The sequence below is a fragment of the Ixodes scapularis genome, unplaced genomic scaffold, assembly GCF_016920785.2.
Source record: "Ixodes scapularis isolate PalLabHiFi unplaced genomic scaffold, ASM1692078v2 PGA_scaffold4__175_contigs__length_147842914, whole genome shotgun sequence".
Taxonomy (NCBI): Eukaryota; Metazoa; Arthropoda; class Arachnida; order Ixodida; family Ixodidae; genus Ixodes; species Ixodes scapularis.
Genome location: NW_024609879.1, coordinates 92243835 through 92261488, shown reverse-complemented (window position 1 = coordinate 92261488; position 17654 = coordinate 92243835). Strand labels below are relative to the sequence as shown.

The 17654-nt window shown below is 50.3% G+C and overlaps 1 protein-coding gene and 1 non-coding gene across 2 annotated transcripts; both read left to right on the top strand.

Annotated features, from left to right (window-relative positions):
- Nucleotides 1-1002: 1002 nt before the first annotated feature.
- LOC121837898 lies at nt 1003-1217 on the top strand. The gene has a single exon (XR_006078337.1). It is a non-coding gene; the product is annotated as a small nucleolar RNA U3 (small nucleolar RNA).
- A 13369-nt stretch (nt 1218-14586) lies between these two features.
- On the top strand, nt 14587-15633 carry LOC120850656. The gene has a single exon (XM_040223251.1). It carries the CDS (start codon nt 14587-14589, stop codon nt 15631-15633), a length of 1047 nt encoding a protein of 348 aa, XP_040079185.1.
- The last annotated feature ends 2021 nt before the right edge of the window (nt 15634-17654 follow it).

Genomic DNA, 17654 nt, shown 5'->3' with positions numbered 1-17654 from the left:
TATATTTACTGGACATCCATTCGTGGCTAAGCGCGGGACATAACATTGGCCTCTCCAAGTCTGCAGCAGGGGTGCCAAGATATCTTAAACCAGTGTGGGAATATTTACCATTTATTTACCACAAATAATTCCAAAATCGTCGCCAGGGATTTTTTTTTTTTTTTTTGGGGGGGGGGGGGGGGGAGGGGGGGGGGCTGAAGCTTCATAAGCCCCCCCTGCATGCTTGTTACCTTTTTGTCAAAATTAAGACGTTCCGTTTAGCGTTCCGTCTGCTTCCTCCTCCACGGCTGCTCTTACCCTCGCCCTACCTTCTTGAGGATTGCCTGCGTTCTATTTTTTGGTGGCCTCACCAGCATCTGAAGTGCATTAAAGTTAGCCTTGGGACAGGCTGAATTACGCCTGTGTAAAAATTTTATTTAAAGAAGAGCATTTTTTTTCAAAGGGGGGGGGGGGGGGGGGGGGGGGAGGGGTGGAAAACGGAAAGGGGGTAAGCACGCAGAAGGCATCTTTTCTCCATTAGATGTGCGGGATTTTGACATTTTTATTTTACCATATTTTATTGAAGGTTCGTTGTTTTATGTTCATTGCAGAACACATTAAATTGAAAGAGCAAATTAACTCGAGATAACAAATTAAATAGAGTTACTTTCTGAATATTTCGTACGCAGTTACCTTTTTACTGAGGTTTATAAACTATTCTGATCGTCAGCACCGGATACAATGTTGCGAGACTGCTGAGGCTTTCTGCAAAGCCCGAGCAATCATTCGACCGCAATGAGTCACTGCATCGCCTTCAAAACCTTAAATCGATTTTGTGTTCGCGTAAGCACCGAGTTCGAAATAACAGTTTGTGACTGTTTCGGATGAAGCTTACGACAATTATATTTTTGAGTACGATGTTTTATTCATTTGCAGCTAAATTCTTACAGAGTAAGACGACTCACCGGCTTTATTACCTACCCCATCCGCATACCGGTTGCTTTCCGTGAGCATTGCGAGGTCAAGATCATGCTTCATAGGATCATTTCTATAGGCTGATCGCCGAGTTTCAACCGTAAACTCGGAACACCCTCAACCACGATGAGGAGTCGTAGGGTCTCCACCTGAGCGCGAAGCCGGTCAGGTGACTTGGGTTTCGGCCCGGGTTCCTGCCATTGATGACCGTTCCCACTGGGCTTGGACGCTCAATGGGAGGGTGGAGACTCATTCTGAGTGGCTCGGGACACCTTTTAATGAAAATCAAAAATAAGAATTTTTTTATCAAACTCCATTCCTCCGTATTTAATACGTAGTGATGGGAAGAATCATCGGAGATTCAGATTCGGAAAATCCCGAACTTCTCGCGACGAATATTCGGCAGATTCGGAGATTCGTCGCTGGTTGCGACGGCGGCGTGAACCTTGTCGTAAACCTCGCGAATGCGGTCACTTGTGGTTTTTCTTTCTTGGGTACTGTTACTGCATATAACCAGATTTACTGTCGTTTATTTCAACGTATTGTATATGTGCTGTACTGTCATTCTAAACCCTGGCACGCGCCCATGTCCAGCTGAGCTGATCGGTGTGGTTGACGTAGGCCTAACCAAGGTACGTCTCGGTTTTTGTGCGGTTTCGCGGAGATCGATAGAATGTAGCGAAATGCTCTGTATTACCAGATGTCGGCATTTTAGGTCGCCCTCACTCACCCTCACCCTAACAGACACACTCACCCTCACAGCTACACTCACCTTCAGCCCCTCACTCATCCTCACCCTCACCCTCACAGTCACACTCACCTTCAGCCCTTCACTCACCCTTACTGAGCCTCACGGCCCTCACGCCCCTCACGGCCCTCACGGCCCTCACCGCCCTCACGGCCCTCACGCCCCTCACTCACTCATGGCCCTCACGCCACTCACGGCCCTCACGGCCCTCACCGCCCTCACGGCCCTCACCGCCCTCACGCCACTCACGGCCCTCACCGCCCTCACCGCCCTCACGGCCCTCACGCCACTCACCGCCCTCATGCCACTCATCACCCTCACGCCACTCATCACCCTCACGCCACTCACCGCCCTCACGCCACTCACCGCCCTCACGCGCCTCACCGCCCTTGCGGCCCTCACACCCCTCACGCTCCTCACGCCCCTCACGCACTGAGGGCCTTCACGCCACTCAGGCCAGCTTCAGATGGGGCAATTTCGCCCAGAAACTTTACGTCGCAACACTAGCAACACGGGCCGCCCGCGATCACACGCAGCAACCAATTGCTGCAATCTGCCATCGTCATCATAAAATTTTATTTTTCTTGCACTATTTAGACACAATTACGCGTTATAAACCTGTTTTTATGCATTTAAATCTCGTTAAGAATACTAATGCACCTTTCTGAAGCAGTTTATTTAAAAAAAAAAAAAACGATCGATCTCAAACCAGAACCAAGTCTTTCGGTGTCATCATCGCCGGCACGAGGTATCACGTGAAAATTTTGCGTCCCTGATTGGATGCAGCCGCTTTAAACGTATTCGAATTGCTCCGAGTTGCTTGCTTATTTCGAGCCGGACCCGATCTCTGCAATTCGTGTCGATCTAAGGAAAGCTAGAGAACAACCCGCTATTAACACCAAAATTGCTGAGAAAGATGCTCGATCTGAAGGGGGCCTCACGCACTCATGGCCCTCACACACCTCATGCACTCACCGCCCTCACGGCCCTCACGCCTCTCATGTTACTCACTGCCCTCACGCACTCATGGCCCTCACACCCCTCACGCACTCACCGCCCTCACACCACTCACGCACTCATGGCCCTCACGCCACTCACCGCCCTCACGCCCCTCACGCACTCATGGCCCTCATACCCCTCACTGCCCTCATGGCCCTCACGGCCCTCACCGCCCTCACGGCCCTCACGGCCCTCACCGCCCTCACGGCCCTCACTCACCCTCACTCACCCTCACACTCATGAATTGTCCTGGTTCAGAAATTCACTCACCCTCACCTCACCTGTGAAGACGAGGGTGAGTGAGGGTGAGTGAGGGCCCTCATGAGTGAGGTTTGCCGAGGTATGTGTATTACACACAATGTGGCGCAACGCACAATAAATATATATTCAGGCAAGGAAATGATTCATCTCCTTCTCCAGAGCTGCGTATGTCTGCGAGATGAATGTTGCTCGTCTTAACTTCGACCGCGTGGCGTTTGTCCGTTTTCGGCAGGAAATCGGCCGTGCAACGTTACGCGTTGCATTTGATGAAAAAGAAACACAACACAGGGGGTGTCCAACGCAACTTTATTGTTCGGAAACTGTAACTAAATCGGATATCATTAACCAGAAAGGTAGAAATGCAGTACAGGAGGCTAATAGGAGTTTGAGAATGTTTCCCGTGTTCCGATAATGATACCTCAGTGGACACACGTTGGAGATAATCAAGTCGAACATACTCACATCCGCGGTGTTAAGGGCACGAAATGTGTCTGTACCGAACAGCACGTACGGCATCGATCTCTTGCGGCGATGAAAACGTGCGAAAAAAAAAACAACAACCGCATCTCCACTTGGTGAATGATGTTGATTGGGGCGAAGCTCTGGTGGTGCTTGTCTGCGTAGACGGTGAGCTGCAGCATGCCGAGCCTTTCGTTCGTTTTCATCCATGTCAGAAAGAGAATGTGTGGTATGGAACGTGGTTATTAGAACACTGTAGTGGTTATATACGCATTTGAGCATTTGACCGCAGCGTGACATGGATGTAAACGAACGAAAGGCTCGGCATGCTGCGGCTCAGCGTCTACGCAGACAAGCACCACCAGAGCTTCGCCCAATCAACATCATTTACCACGTGGAGGTGCGGTTGTTTTTTATTACTATGATATTATATTATAACATTATTTTATGCACTTTTTAGAATTTAGTGAATTTAATATCGCGAAAAGTTGAAACACTCATCAACGTGATCTGGCAACCATGGCAACGCTCCGAATCTTTCCGAGCTTTTACGATTCGCTGGAGATTCGGCTATTCTTCCGAATCTTTCCAAATGTCGATTCGGATAAAGATTCATCCCATCACTAGTAATACTGGAGCGCTGGGCTCCTATGTGCGCTCGCGAATTGAACACGTCGTTCAAGCATCCATAGCACGTTCTTGAAGCTACTGCACTGAATTTGAAAGTACGTTGGTGAACTGGTTGGTATCCTTTTCCTTACAGTGGATATGCTGCCATCAGGCGCTCCGCTACAATTTTTTGTTGGCTCGGTTCAAGTTGGATCGACACAGATGAGTAACAGTAGATATAACTAGTGGGGGGATCGGTGGCCGAGTGGTCTAGCGCACACCAGCTCGGAGCACGCGGAGCGAAAGCTCGCGCTGCAGAACCCAGGGATCCTGGGTTCGAGCCCCACCCCTGCCCGTTTCGATCTGGATGAGCATCGTACCGGCGTGCGGTCGTGTATCACTACTGCGTGACGCACGTTAAAGACCCCAGGCTAGCGGTTTGTACCGCACTGGCTAAATTTCTCATCTACAGCTGGGAGACTCGTCGCCCCTGTGAGGCAGACCAAGTTCTAGGCTGTATAAACACACACACAACCCAATTTTTTAGATATAACTAGTCATTTTTTTATGCACGTGGCAGACGTAATGAAAGGCCAACCAGGAATTTTTGCTGTTGCCGTGAAAAGATACCAATGGGTCTTATTATCACCAATCACTTACCTTATCCCCCTGAGGCCCCCCCGCGGTGAATAAAGAGATTGTAAGCGGTACAGCTGAGGCGCGATGCTGGACGCGTATTGTTCCCGGACCCACTGAAGACGACGACGGTGCGCACTGCGCACGCATACGGCACGTGGTGGACCAGAGCCACCTATACTTCGTTTCAGCTTCGGTCCAGACGCAGCCAAAGCTACAAGTGCGAGCTCCGGGCTTTCAGCATCCCTGCCAAGCACGCGCACTCGTGCAGTGTAAGCACTGTTCTGGGCCACATGCTCGCGCTTGTAGCATCGGCTGCGTCTGGACCGAAGCTGAGCGGAGTATAGATAAGCGGAAGGCCTTCGCACCGTTATCGCAATCAGATCGATCGAGGCCTCAGAAAAAAAAAAAATTGGGTTGTGTGTGTGTTTATACAGCCTAGAACTTGGTCTGCCTCACAGGGGCGACGAGTCTCCCAGCTGTAGATGAGGAATTTAGCCAGTGCGGTACAGCCGCAAGCCTGGGGTCTTTAACGTGCACCACGCAGTAGTGATACACGACCGCACGCCGGTACGATGCTCATCCAGATCGAAACGGGCAGGGGTGGGGCTCGAACCCAGGATCCCTGGGTTCTGCAGCGCGAGCTTTCGCTCCACGTGCTCCGAGCTGGTGTGCGCTAGACCACTCGGCCACCGATCCCCTTTCGAGGCCTCAGATTGGGCCCGAGTGCTGTGTCAGTGTTCGTCTGGGGATTGCGTCCAATCGGCGCCGAGTTAGCGCGATCCGACTGTGATGACGTCTCATGAAGAGAGAGGAGGCGATGCGGAGGCTTTATTCTAGGCAGTGTTGAGCATAGAGATCATACATACTAACTCTAGAGGAAAAGGTCCGCCATTTTCCCATACATTCTGGCTGCCGCAAGCGGCGGATCATGCAGGCAGACCCTCGGGGTCCCAAACACGGTTACATCATCAGAGCAGTTTCGTGAACTTCAACAATCCCCGAACTTACCGGTGGAAAGATATTCGCGTTCCTTTCGAAGCTTTCTTTTTGCATAGCGCGCAGATGTACGGCCTCGCGTTAACGCTAAAAAAAAGTGGGTTGTGTGTGTGTTTATACAGCCTAGAACTTGGTCTGCCTCACAGGGGCGACGAGTCTCCCAGCTGTACTATGAGCAATTTAGCCAGTGCGGCACAACCGCTAGCCTGGGGTCTTTAACGTGCATCACGCAGTAGTGATACGCGACCGCACGCCGGTACGATGCTCATCCAGATCGAAACGGGCAGGGGTGGGGCTCGAACCCAGGATCCCTGGGTTCTGCAGCGCGAGCTTTCGCTCCACGTGCTCCGAGCTGGTGTGCGCTAGACCACTCGGCCACCGATCCTTTTTTCTTTATTGCCGTTTTTTTTTTTTTTTTTTACATTGTCAAATAGGCAGGCATATCGCTCAAACCATAGGAAGCAGGGCAAAGCTAAACTAAACCAGTCCGAAGTGACTGGCGTCGGAGGCTAAAATTGTTTCATGGACAAAAGTGCCTCAATGCGCGGAAGCCACTCAGGCTCGCACTTCTGTGCTCTGTTGACTTCAACTAACAAAGATACACTTTCACGAAAATATTCCCGCGCCTCCCGTACATTATTGTCAGCGTTGTGTACAGCCATTCGGGACTTCCATGATACTGTGCAGACCCAACAGCATAACCAGGTCAAAGGGAAAACCTTCCTCGTTTTTAACCGATAGATAACGGATTCCATGCGCATCCAGGGGGAGGCCCTTCTTCAGAATACGTTGGAGGACGTCCCAGAAGAAGACCCCATCCCAGCACTCAAGAAACACGTGTTCGACCGTCTCTGGCTTCTTGCATAAAAAGCAGTGATCCCCCCACGGTACAAAAAGTCCCCTCTCGTTTAGCCATGTCTTGACCGACAGTGTACCTGAATGTAATGTAAAGAAGAAAGTCTTGGTGCCTGCGGGCACCACCATACGCTTAACGCACTTCAAGACATCTTGTCCTGGGCCTGCACAGTATAAGGCTCTGTATAGAGGTACAGGAAACACAGTATCGCACACAGCCTTATACAATCTTTTCCGAGGAACCTCACTCAAATACTCAGCTGAAAAACGAGATAACAGAAATTTACATGAGGCAACGACTTCCTTTAAATATCCATGAATACCACCGGACATCGATGACGTGGAAACAATCAACTCAGGCAACCTGCTTGCAACTCTCACTTGACAAACGGTGCGCAAAAAGGGGTCACTCATGTCCCGAAAATACATGAACCGATTAACAACCTGACGTAAAAACAAATGCGTCAAACTAAGCCCCCCATTGCGTACGCGCCGGAAAAGATTCGTCCTACTCGATCGCTCCCACGTGGAACCCCAAATAAACACTGCAAATACCCGGTGCAATTTCTGCACATTTACCCGCGAACAATGCAAAACTTGTAGAACGTACCACAGTTTGCTGACAAAAAACAAATTGCAAACTGTGGCCCGTGCAAAAATAGACAGATCATACCTCCGACTTTTTTCTACTCTTTCGCGAAGCTCCATTACCTGCCGTCGCCAATAGGGTTCGCTATCGCGATAATTGTCTAGAGGCACTCCCAAATATTTTACGGGGGTGGTCACCCACTGCATGTTGGCAAACGAACTAGGAGTAGAGCTCCACTCTCCATGCCAAAATCCCAGGCACTTGGCCCAGTTAACAGAGCTGCCACTGACTTCGCAATAACGTTTAAGCGTGTGAACGACTTGAACAATACTCTCGCGGTTGGAACAAAACACTGCAATATCATCAGCATACGCTAACACTTTAACTTCGGTCGCATGAAGCTGAAAACCACTGATAGTACTGTTTTTAAAAATACTAATGCAAAGGGATTCTATGTAAATGCAAAAAAGAAGTGGTGACAAAGGACACCCTTGGCGGACGGATCGATTCACTTTTATACGTTTTCCAACCGACTTGTTCACCATAAGTCTCGTCGAGCAACCGTTGTACGCCATGCTGACACCTTCACGGATAACAGCGCCGACGTTTACATGATCGAGAATGGTTAAAAGCAGGTCGTGAGGCACGCGATCAAAAGCCTTTTCCAAATCTACCTGGAGCATCGCAACGCAAGTACGCATTGCGTCGCAACACTCCATAACACTGCGTGCTTTGTGGATGTTGGTGCAAATAGTCCTTCCTTTAATGCCGCAAGTTTGATGGGGCCCCACTATTTCCGATATTACAGATTGCAATCTCCTTGCTAAGATTTTCATTAGAATTTTGTAGTCGACATTAGTCAGACTGATCGGCCGATACGCTGTGACGTGCTGCAACTTAACTGCGTCATCTGTTTTGGGAATTAACACTGTGTGCGACGACATAAAAGATGGAGGCAACATATTCAAATCATATGCTTCATTGAATACCTTGGCTAGGACTGCGGCAATCTCGTGCTTCTGAGTCTTATAAAAAACTGCTCTTAGGCCGTCTGGGCCAGGGGACTTTCCCGGGTTTAGGGCTTCTATTGCAAAGACCACTTCCTCTACGCTGATGGTCGATTCTAGTAATTCTTTCGTTTCGTCATCTATGCGCGGCATGAAACCCAAAAATTCATCTTTAAAAAGCTGGACATCTACTGGACAGGACGCAAATAATCTACTGTAATACTCGAAAAATGCGAGTTCGATTTCTTCCTTATCGGTCGTAAGTGATCCGTTCCTCTCTACCCCCGTTATCTCGTTACGCCGAGCATATCTTTTCTCGAGGCTCAGCGCACGCTTAGTTGGCGCTTCGCCTGTTGACCATCTTTCGGCTCTGGCTCTAACAATCGCCCCACAATATCGTTCCCGATCTAGAATCTCGAGTTTATCTTTCACAAAAGAAATATCGTCTTTGTATGCCCCAGGCATTTTAGTCTCTTCCTTTAGCAGTATCCGCAAATTATTACGCAATAACATTTCGTTGCTCCTTTCAGTGCTTTTAAGTACGCCTGCCCGCTCTAACGCTTTCATTTTTATTTCCTGCTTAAAAAGCTCCCATCTTACACCATACCCTAATTTTTTTTCTGACTCTCCAGTGTTTCAACCGCGGCCTGCACTTCGGCAGTGAAAACGTCCTCCTCCAACAGTTTCGCGTTCAATTTCCATAATTCCCAGCTGAAGACTTTCCTGGCTTGGGATTTACTACGCATACAAAAGGAAACTAGACAGTGATCACTAAAGGAAACAGGGTGCACGCGATATTCAAAACATAATGGTATCAAATCTAAAGAAACGTACGCTCGATCTAGACGGGCGTGACTCGACCCTTGGAAATGGGTGTACTGGATGTCGCGGCCATTCCTCAAACATTCCCCGACGTCATCAAAGCCGGACTCGTTGATTAACCTCAGAAGGCTTTCGGTGCTTAAATCGCGATAGGGCGTTGAGCTGGACTTGTCCCCAGCAGAGCAGACGCAATTGAAATCGCCAAGAAAAATAATAAGGCGATCACTTTTGCAATACTGATGCATGAAATCAAAAAGCTCCCGCCGCTCATCAACCCTATTGGAGGGGTACACACAAATGACCCTCCAATCATACGATGAAAGAGAAAAATCACATACAACAAAGCGCCCTGAATCAAACGTCGTCACCGCCTCGACTGTTGCACCCAAACTCTGGCGCACTAACAACAAACAGCCCGCTGACGACCCAACCGCGTGACTAACACACACTTCGTAACGCGCCGAAAAAGGTCTAACCATGAAGTTGGTCTGGTCCTCACTCTCGACCTTGGTCTCCTGCACAGCGATGATGTCGAGGTCCTGTTCGACTGCTAGACGGCAGAGTTGCCTCTGCCTCCTGCGATCTGAGAGGCCTCGGACATTAAGGGTCGCTACTCGGACAGGACTTTGTAAGGAGACCATAGGTTAGTGAGGACCAACCCGCCTACACTGCCGTTCACTGCGACAGTTTGTCGCGCGGTCCTCCTCGGTCTGCGCCGGACCGCTGGTGGCCATCCACTCCGCTCCCGCCCGACACCATTCTCCACCTGCGCTCGAGCTGACGCAGCCGAAGTTCCTGACCAGTCGTGTCAGGAACTTCGAGCCTACGCTTCGAGCCTACGCTTCGCAGAGCCCAGCTCGACGTCCATCTCTGGCGTGATGGAGACCTCGTCTGGCAATGGCGAAGCACCAGCTGCCCCGCCGGCGCTCCCTGTTGGAGGTACCGTCGAGCGCTCGACTGCAGGTGGATCTGCATGAGCCGTAGTCGACGGCTTGTCCGGCAGTACGGTGTTGTTCACTTCGGGGGAGGTGCCGGAAGCGTCGTCGCTCTTGGCTTGTTCGGCCTGGGTTTTCACGGGCGCGGCCGCTCTCTCCGCCTCTTCCTCGTCCATCATGTCGTCGACGTGGTCTTCGTTGACTCCTCGTCCCACGGCTCGGGCGTAGGAGCGGACACAGTCGTCACGCTCGTGGCCATAGGCGCGGCACTCGGAGCACCTGGGAGCCCGGCAGTCTTGACGTATATGCCCCGTCCTACGGCACCGGAGGCATACTGGGGCCCTCCCAGGGACGACGACCAATACCAAGCCGCCTCCTAAGCGCAGCTGATGGGGGAGGCGGTCAAGGTTGACACCCTCCCGGAGTACCAGCCGCACTATCCGGGTGGTAGACTCGGCTCCCTCGAAGCCCGGCACCTTCCAGCGATCGGACGCGACGTCCTTCACCTCGTCGTACTCCGAGAAAGCCTTGCGAATGGTGTCGTTCGACACGTCGAACGCCACCCAGTGCAGCTTGATGCGCACCTCTTGCCTGGAGGGGTCCACGACGATGCAGGTGCGTCCTTTGACAGCGAGCCGCCCTGCGTTCACCAGCTTGAGCTTGGCCGCGTCGGTCCTCAGGTCAAGCAGTCAGACATGGGACATCTGGTACGCCCCAATTCCGGCTACCTCCCTGAGGACCCCCAGTTCGTCGAGCGGTTGCCGGAAATCCTCAATCCTGTATGGCCTCCCGGCCATGTCGCAGTGAAGGACGACCGCTTTCTTCATTGAATCACCTGATGGAAGCTGGGGCAACAAAAACCTGTACTCACCTGAGCCGGGAAAAACAGTATCACCGCGGCCGGCGAGGGCCGTTATCGCCGCTCCTTCGGAGCTCATGATTTCACCTCCGTGCGCTCGCGCGTTCGAAAATGGAATCTCTCGGCCACCGATCCCCCCGGTTAACGCTAAACTAAACCATATTGAGGAGTTTCAGCGACGGTGTCACCGCCCTGGCGGCCGGTCGCCGAAGGAGAACGAGGGGGATAGTTTCGCTGGGCGTTGGCTTTCTGTACGTGCGTTGGCCGCGAACGTAGGCTTATAAACTTCGGCAGCAAGAATATTACGCGGCTCTAGTGTTTCGGTACGAGCAACAGAGGTGACACGATCTGCTACGACTCGCTACGATCACCCGCCGCAGCGATGCAGGCGTCGAAGGAGCGCAACCTGTGTACTACGCAGTCAGTTGCCGTCGCCCGACGCAGGTCGTTTGGCATTCAGGGCTTTCCGCCACGGGTTCTTCGCTTGTACTTGGAACCAAGTATTATTTCCTGTGCTTGTGTATGTGCTCAGCAGTTCTTCAGACTCAACAGCGACTCAAAGTTGACGGCGGAAGGGCTTGCAGCAACGCTTTCGGTTGGTGCATGGGTGCGACGACTACACGGATAAATTTTAAGATTGCTGCCAGTAAGGTGGGCCATAGTCGCTTTATGTTGACACGACTTTGAGTGTAAGTACTCCGTGCAAAGGTAAATCTATCGCGTTTCTAATCCTCCTTTGTTTTTGTTGTCTTTAGCACGCACGACCGACTGCTAAGCAAATGCTTCTGTACCGATCACGGAGTGAATGTCTTCGGCCTTACATTGCGGAACGCCCAACAGAAAGTCATATTCGTTCAGCGAGAAAACTTCCCTTTCGAGTGACCTTCTGATTGATAATTTCTCCCGTACTTAAGTGCTTTAATCAACACGATCGTTCGATTAAGTTTGCTTCCCTAGTAGGGACATTTTTGTGCCACATGCGGCACTAATGCTTGGCAGTGGGCACCATGTATGCCACTGGTGGTTTTGTGAATTGGTTTACTTCCAAAGCTAACAGTGTGACAGGTGGGACCATTCAATTTGCTAAAAATGTGATGATATGGGAATTTCGTTGCATAACTAGCGTTTTACGTTTAAGATTAATAAGAAACATGCTCGTGTGATGATGCATGTCTACAGCATAAGCTTTGCAGATCCAGAATGGATGTGCTATAGGCTACAGCCTCAAGATTTTTAATGGACCAAATTGGTGATTACACGGCAATAAATATTGTGGTGAAAAACTGCCCATTGACTCGGTGAGTTTTGATTGTGACCATTGGCGTGCTGTTGGCAAATTAGATAATGGCACACCTTTTCCCTGACCATCTGGCTTCAAGGGGCATTGCATCTAGATGTGCTTAAATATCTTTATTTCAAGGTTCAGTGGACCCCTCTGCATCATTACGGGAAGGCAGTCTCAAGCCACAACAAACAGCAGTGAATATACAATGCATAATAACAGGCACCAGTGTCCAGGCGTATAAGTCCGCAGAAGCCAATTTGAGCCTAAAAATGTTTCTGTTTTGTTTAGAGTTTGCATTTGGTGTATAATTCGCAGGGCCCGATTTCCGCGCCCAGTGCATTGTCCGCCAAGCTGGTGCTTTGTGTCTTCGTGCTTTTTTTCCTGGGTGGCATTTTCTTCAGAAGTTCTTCGGTGAACGCTATTGAGCCTTAAGAACTGCTTTTGAGGCCCATATCGCCACAGATCACACACAAGCACAGAAAATAACACTCGGTGCCAAGTACAAACGAAGCACCTGGGCAGAAAGCCGTGAATGCCAAACGAGCAGCGTTGGGCAACGGCGACTGACTGCGTTGCGCCCCTTCGACGCCTGCATCGCTGCGGTGGGTGGTCGTAGCTAGTCGTAGCGAGGTGATCTTCACTTCAAGCAAGAAATCTTGCCATACCATAGTCAAGATATGTGTGGAAGTGTTCGACGACGTGGGCTCTCTCACGTTGGTGCAGTTATCAAGAAAGGTACATATCAAGAATGTTGCATGTTTGAGGCTGAAACTATAACACATACTTATATAAACCTAAATTTATTGGTCTGCGGCTACAAACATTTTCGTTGACGTTGCTTAGATGATGTAACCGTTCAGGCCTCGCATTAAATGGTGTTGCGAACTCTTCAGTTGTGTATGAAAACCTATTTTGCCCTAATAAAAGACATTTTCAAAAGGACATGTGTCTTCCACTGATACATATCTTCCATTTTACAATACAGAGGCAAACAGAAAAACTGCGTACATCTACCACTTAGCATAAGCACCTTTGGCATTCATTCTTGAGCACACTCAAATATCAGCTTAGTTTGCTCTTGATTTAGAAGCTTTGCCCTGTTCTGTAAAAAGAAAACAGTTAAAAAAGCTTTACCTTCGTTCTCCTTCTCGCATTTAATACAGACATGTTTGTCAGCAGATATCACCGTGGCACATATAACTCGAATGACCGATGAGACTATTGCTATTACAATAAAGCTTTCCACAAGAGCCAAAACGAGGCTTGTAGGGGTGCACAAGCACATCGAAATGAGATTGGCGCTTTCGTTGCTTGTTTACATTATGCGTAAAAACAGGACGATCGGCGACCAGCTGATCGCAATATAACACCAAGGATACCGATGTTTCGATACACAGAACGCAGGATAAAGACCTCAATCGTCCCTTGTTTGCTGTAGTTGTCATTCTTTCCATCCAACCGCTTTTTAGCACAATTAACTAGAACCGAAGAGTTCGCCACACCTTTTAATGCGAGGCCTGAATGGTTACATCATCTAAGCAACGTCAACGAAAATGTTTGTAGCCGCAGACCGATAAGTTTAGTCTTAGATATAGTACTATCGGAAACAATATGAGCGTGAACGCGCCTCCGCTTGTCGCCGCGGAGGCGCGGTCGCGCTCATATTGTTTCCGATAGTATATACGCGTCATAGTTTCAACGCGCGAACATTGTTGATATGTACCTTTCTTTGGACCCGCGTACATTCGGTTCAACTTGATGACAGCTGCACCAGCGTGAGAGCTCACGTCGAACACTTGCACACATATCTTGACTATGGCAAGATTTCTTGCCTTCGATTGGCTTGAACACTTCATCTGTAGCATCACGGTAGGTCTTGGTTGAAACGATCATCGTCTCGCACACGACACGCTTTGTTTAATTTATACGCTACCGGTCTACGGGCGTCGCAAATCTATCCCCCTCTTGTCCGCCATGTTGGATCGATCGGAGCGCCCCCTATATTCGCTGAAACTCCTCAATACCCGGCTTCGTCGGTGGGGCGCGGGTGGGCGCGGTTGAGGAATACGAAACTGCGCAACCACCAGATTTCCGAGATTTCGACAGAAGGGAAATTAATGCAGCATAATGACTTTATTGCTTTTTATAAGCGTTAGAATAGCTCAGAATTTAGTTGACAACGTTACATTATCACTGTTTATATTGCTGAGAGTTTTCACCCTTCGCGTTTACCATGGCAACGTTGCTTTCTTTCTCTCGTGTTCTGTCGCTCTCTTTTGCGATCGTTCACTCGGGACCCCGGGTGTCGGCGCACGGGATTTGCCACTCCTCCTCACCCACCTTTACCCCCCTGGTGTTGAGTAGACACACTTCAAAACCTGATCATGGACGTCACCCAGTAAATTAAAGGAAAAAGACGACGAAGTGATCTGAGCCGGAACGCAAAAGCTTCTATCTCTGGAATTTGCTATCCTACGTGACTTCGTTGGTCCCTTGGACTTTGGGGTCTACTCGGACGGCAGGAGCTAGGGCAGCTCCCTGCACAGCAAGACAAGGGATGCATGCTGGCATGTCTCTTTCCGAAAACGATATATCCATCACGGCAGCACAACACCAGGCCAGCAGCGCGCTCGATGAATCCCAGGACTGCAGTCGATCTGTCTGCTCAGAGACCGCCAACATGGAGAGCGAAGATTCCGGAGGCGAATGGCGCAGATCCGGCAGAAAGCGCTGTCGTCCAAAGAACAGCGACTCGTCTCCAGACATTCAGCAACAACCAAAGAAACAAGATAACACCACCCTCACCGTCATCTTCGTTCCTGTGAAAGAGGAGACCAGACTTACAGCGCTCAACAGCCTGAAAATTTCCGAAGCCCTCGAGAAGCTCTGCCAAGAGTGCATCATCCAAGTGCGCCCCAACGATCGGCTGAACCTGATCGCTGTTGATGTTCGCAACGGGCAGGCAGCGAAAACTCTACTGAACACTGCAATGCTCTGCGGTGTTCCAGTAAGAGCCTACTCCCCAGTGTCAGGGCCCATTTCGTATGGTGTCATCCAAGGCGTCGACGCTGAAATCACAGAAGACGAGATTGCGCGCAATCTTCGCGCTGATGACACATGCTGCAAGATTGCCAACGTTCGGAGACTTGGACGCTCCCGCGTCGTGAAAGTCGCCTTCACCAGGACTAAGCTGCCAAGCTACGTGCTTCTAGGGCACGTTCGCTATCCAGTCTCACCGTTCACAGACAGACCGTTACAATGTCACAATTGTAACGGATTTGGCCATAAGAAAATCGCCTGCCAACGTCCGAAGGCCTGCTGCCGTTGTGGGCAACACCATGACGGGACGGGTGCTGAATGTCAGTCCACGACAGTGAAATGCGCCAAATGCAGTGGAAAGCACCAAGCCACATCACATGACTGTCCAAAATGGATTAAAGAGCGTGACATTATAGTGTACTCCAAGAAGAATTCAGTGGGATTCCGCGAAGCGAAGTCAGCCTTAGATCCCCAAAAGAGACAAAAAACTGGCACCGCTGAGATCATAATGCAAGACGAATCAGAGCCAACGATCTCTAAAGCAGGCGCCAAAAGTATACGCTTCTGTCGTCGCTGAGGACTGTCAGAAAAAAATCGTTATCAACCAAGTTCCACCGAATGATGTCCCAAGTGATGAAAGGCCAACGTCGTCCACGCAGCAACCTTCCTCGCAGGCGCTTCCAAGGCGTCAGGCAACAAAACGAAGCACTGAAAGGAAAGAAAGCGACGAGGCTTCAGGTATACCCATCGCAACAACGCCCGCCTGGGTCTTCATTATCAAGGCAGTTGCAAACATATCCCTGGCAATATTGTCTAAATTTGAAGCCTCGTGGGCCCGGGCAATTGCTACAATTTTGCAGGCAATGCTTCCCTTTCTGGGGGCATGCTAAGGGGGACCAAGTAACGCCAATGCGCGACACCGTGGGCAGAAGAGCCTGAACAGACAAAGAGCTCCATTATCTCGCCAAAAGAATAGCACTCGTCAACAAAGGCGCAGTCCAGTGTTTCCTTCCATCCTTCAATGGAACGTAAATGGGCTGCGCACGCGCCTACCAGGGATGCGCGAATCTTTAAAAACTGAGCGTGCTGACGTCCTGGCTCTTCAAGAAACGAATGTCGTATCTGGAGAAGAGCGCCTTTCTCCTTATGTGTTCTACCACAGTGCCCCCATAAATCCAAATGATAGGTCACGAGTGGCGGTACTTGTACGTGACGATGTATATCATAACCCCATAGACCTTTCGGACTTGAATTCGGCCATGGAGGAGTACTCCGGCGTAATTGTTAGAATAAAAGGATGCGAAACAACGATTGTTTCAGCTTACATCACGCCACACGGAGTCTGGAACACAAAAGTGCTGGAAGAGATTAAAAAGAGAAGCCGCGGTCAGCTTATCATCTGCGGAGATTTTAATGCTCACAACGAGGCTTGGGGTGGTAGACGAACGGACGCCAGAGGAAGACAGCTAGAGGCTACCATGGCAGAGATTCAACTTCGAGCTCTAAACGATGGGTCCCGTAGGAAGGGGCTCAGCCCCACTACTATCGACTTAACTTTGGTGTCCTCCGAAATATTTGGGTTATGGACGGCTCGACCCGACACAGAAGGAAGTGACCAACTACAAGCCCCAAAAACGTAAAAACCTGTAAGGTGACGAACTGGGATTTATTTCGTCAGTATGTTGCTACCGCCATTGAGAGTGGCAACTATGAAGATCTAACATCTTGTATTGCGGAGTGCCTGCGACTTGCCACGCGCTCCGTCACGGTGCCCGTTACATGCCCTGCACCTGACTTGGAATGGCTAAATCTCCGCGCAGCCCGAAGACAGGCACAGCGAAGGGCACTTAGCACGGACGCCTCATGGGACTGGACGCGCTACAACCGGATCGACGCTAAATTTAGACGACATACAAAAAAACTTCAAAGATGGCAATGGAGACACGGATGCGCATCGCTCGGCGGTGCTGGTGGTGGTAGACGTGCTTGGAGACTCGCTCGAGCCCTCGGCGGCGCGAAACTTCCGCGTCATCCTATTGCAGCTCTTGCAATCGAGTCCGGTTGGCCCATGACAGTGGTGGCGGAGGTATTGGCGGACGAATTTTCGCGGCAGTCATCCACTCCGTTACAGTACCGGGAACAGTTAGGACGACTACCTTCAGTTCCACTCACCGAAGATCAAAATAACGAGGCAATGTTGGCGAGCCAATCCGATTTCACTCTGGCGGAGCTCACTGTAGCCCTTCACAAGTGTAACAAAAAGAGTGCTCCAGGACCGGATGGTATAACCTACCAAGCGCTCCGAAACGTCGATCCTGCCTACCACCTTGATGTTCTTGAAAAACTGAACCTCGTATGGACAACCGGCATAATTCCTGACGCATGCGGAAGGAGTCAACTATCATCCCAATACTCAAACAAGGAAAACCTGCCGCGCTGCCGTCGTCTTACAGACCAGTGTCACTGACAAGTTGTGTAGGCAAACTACTTGAATGGATGGTCCTTCGACGTCTCACCTGGTTATTGGATAGGATGAAAGCGTTTCCACCAGAACTAGCAGGCTTTCGAGCAAAAAGGTGCACCGGCGATGCCATTGGA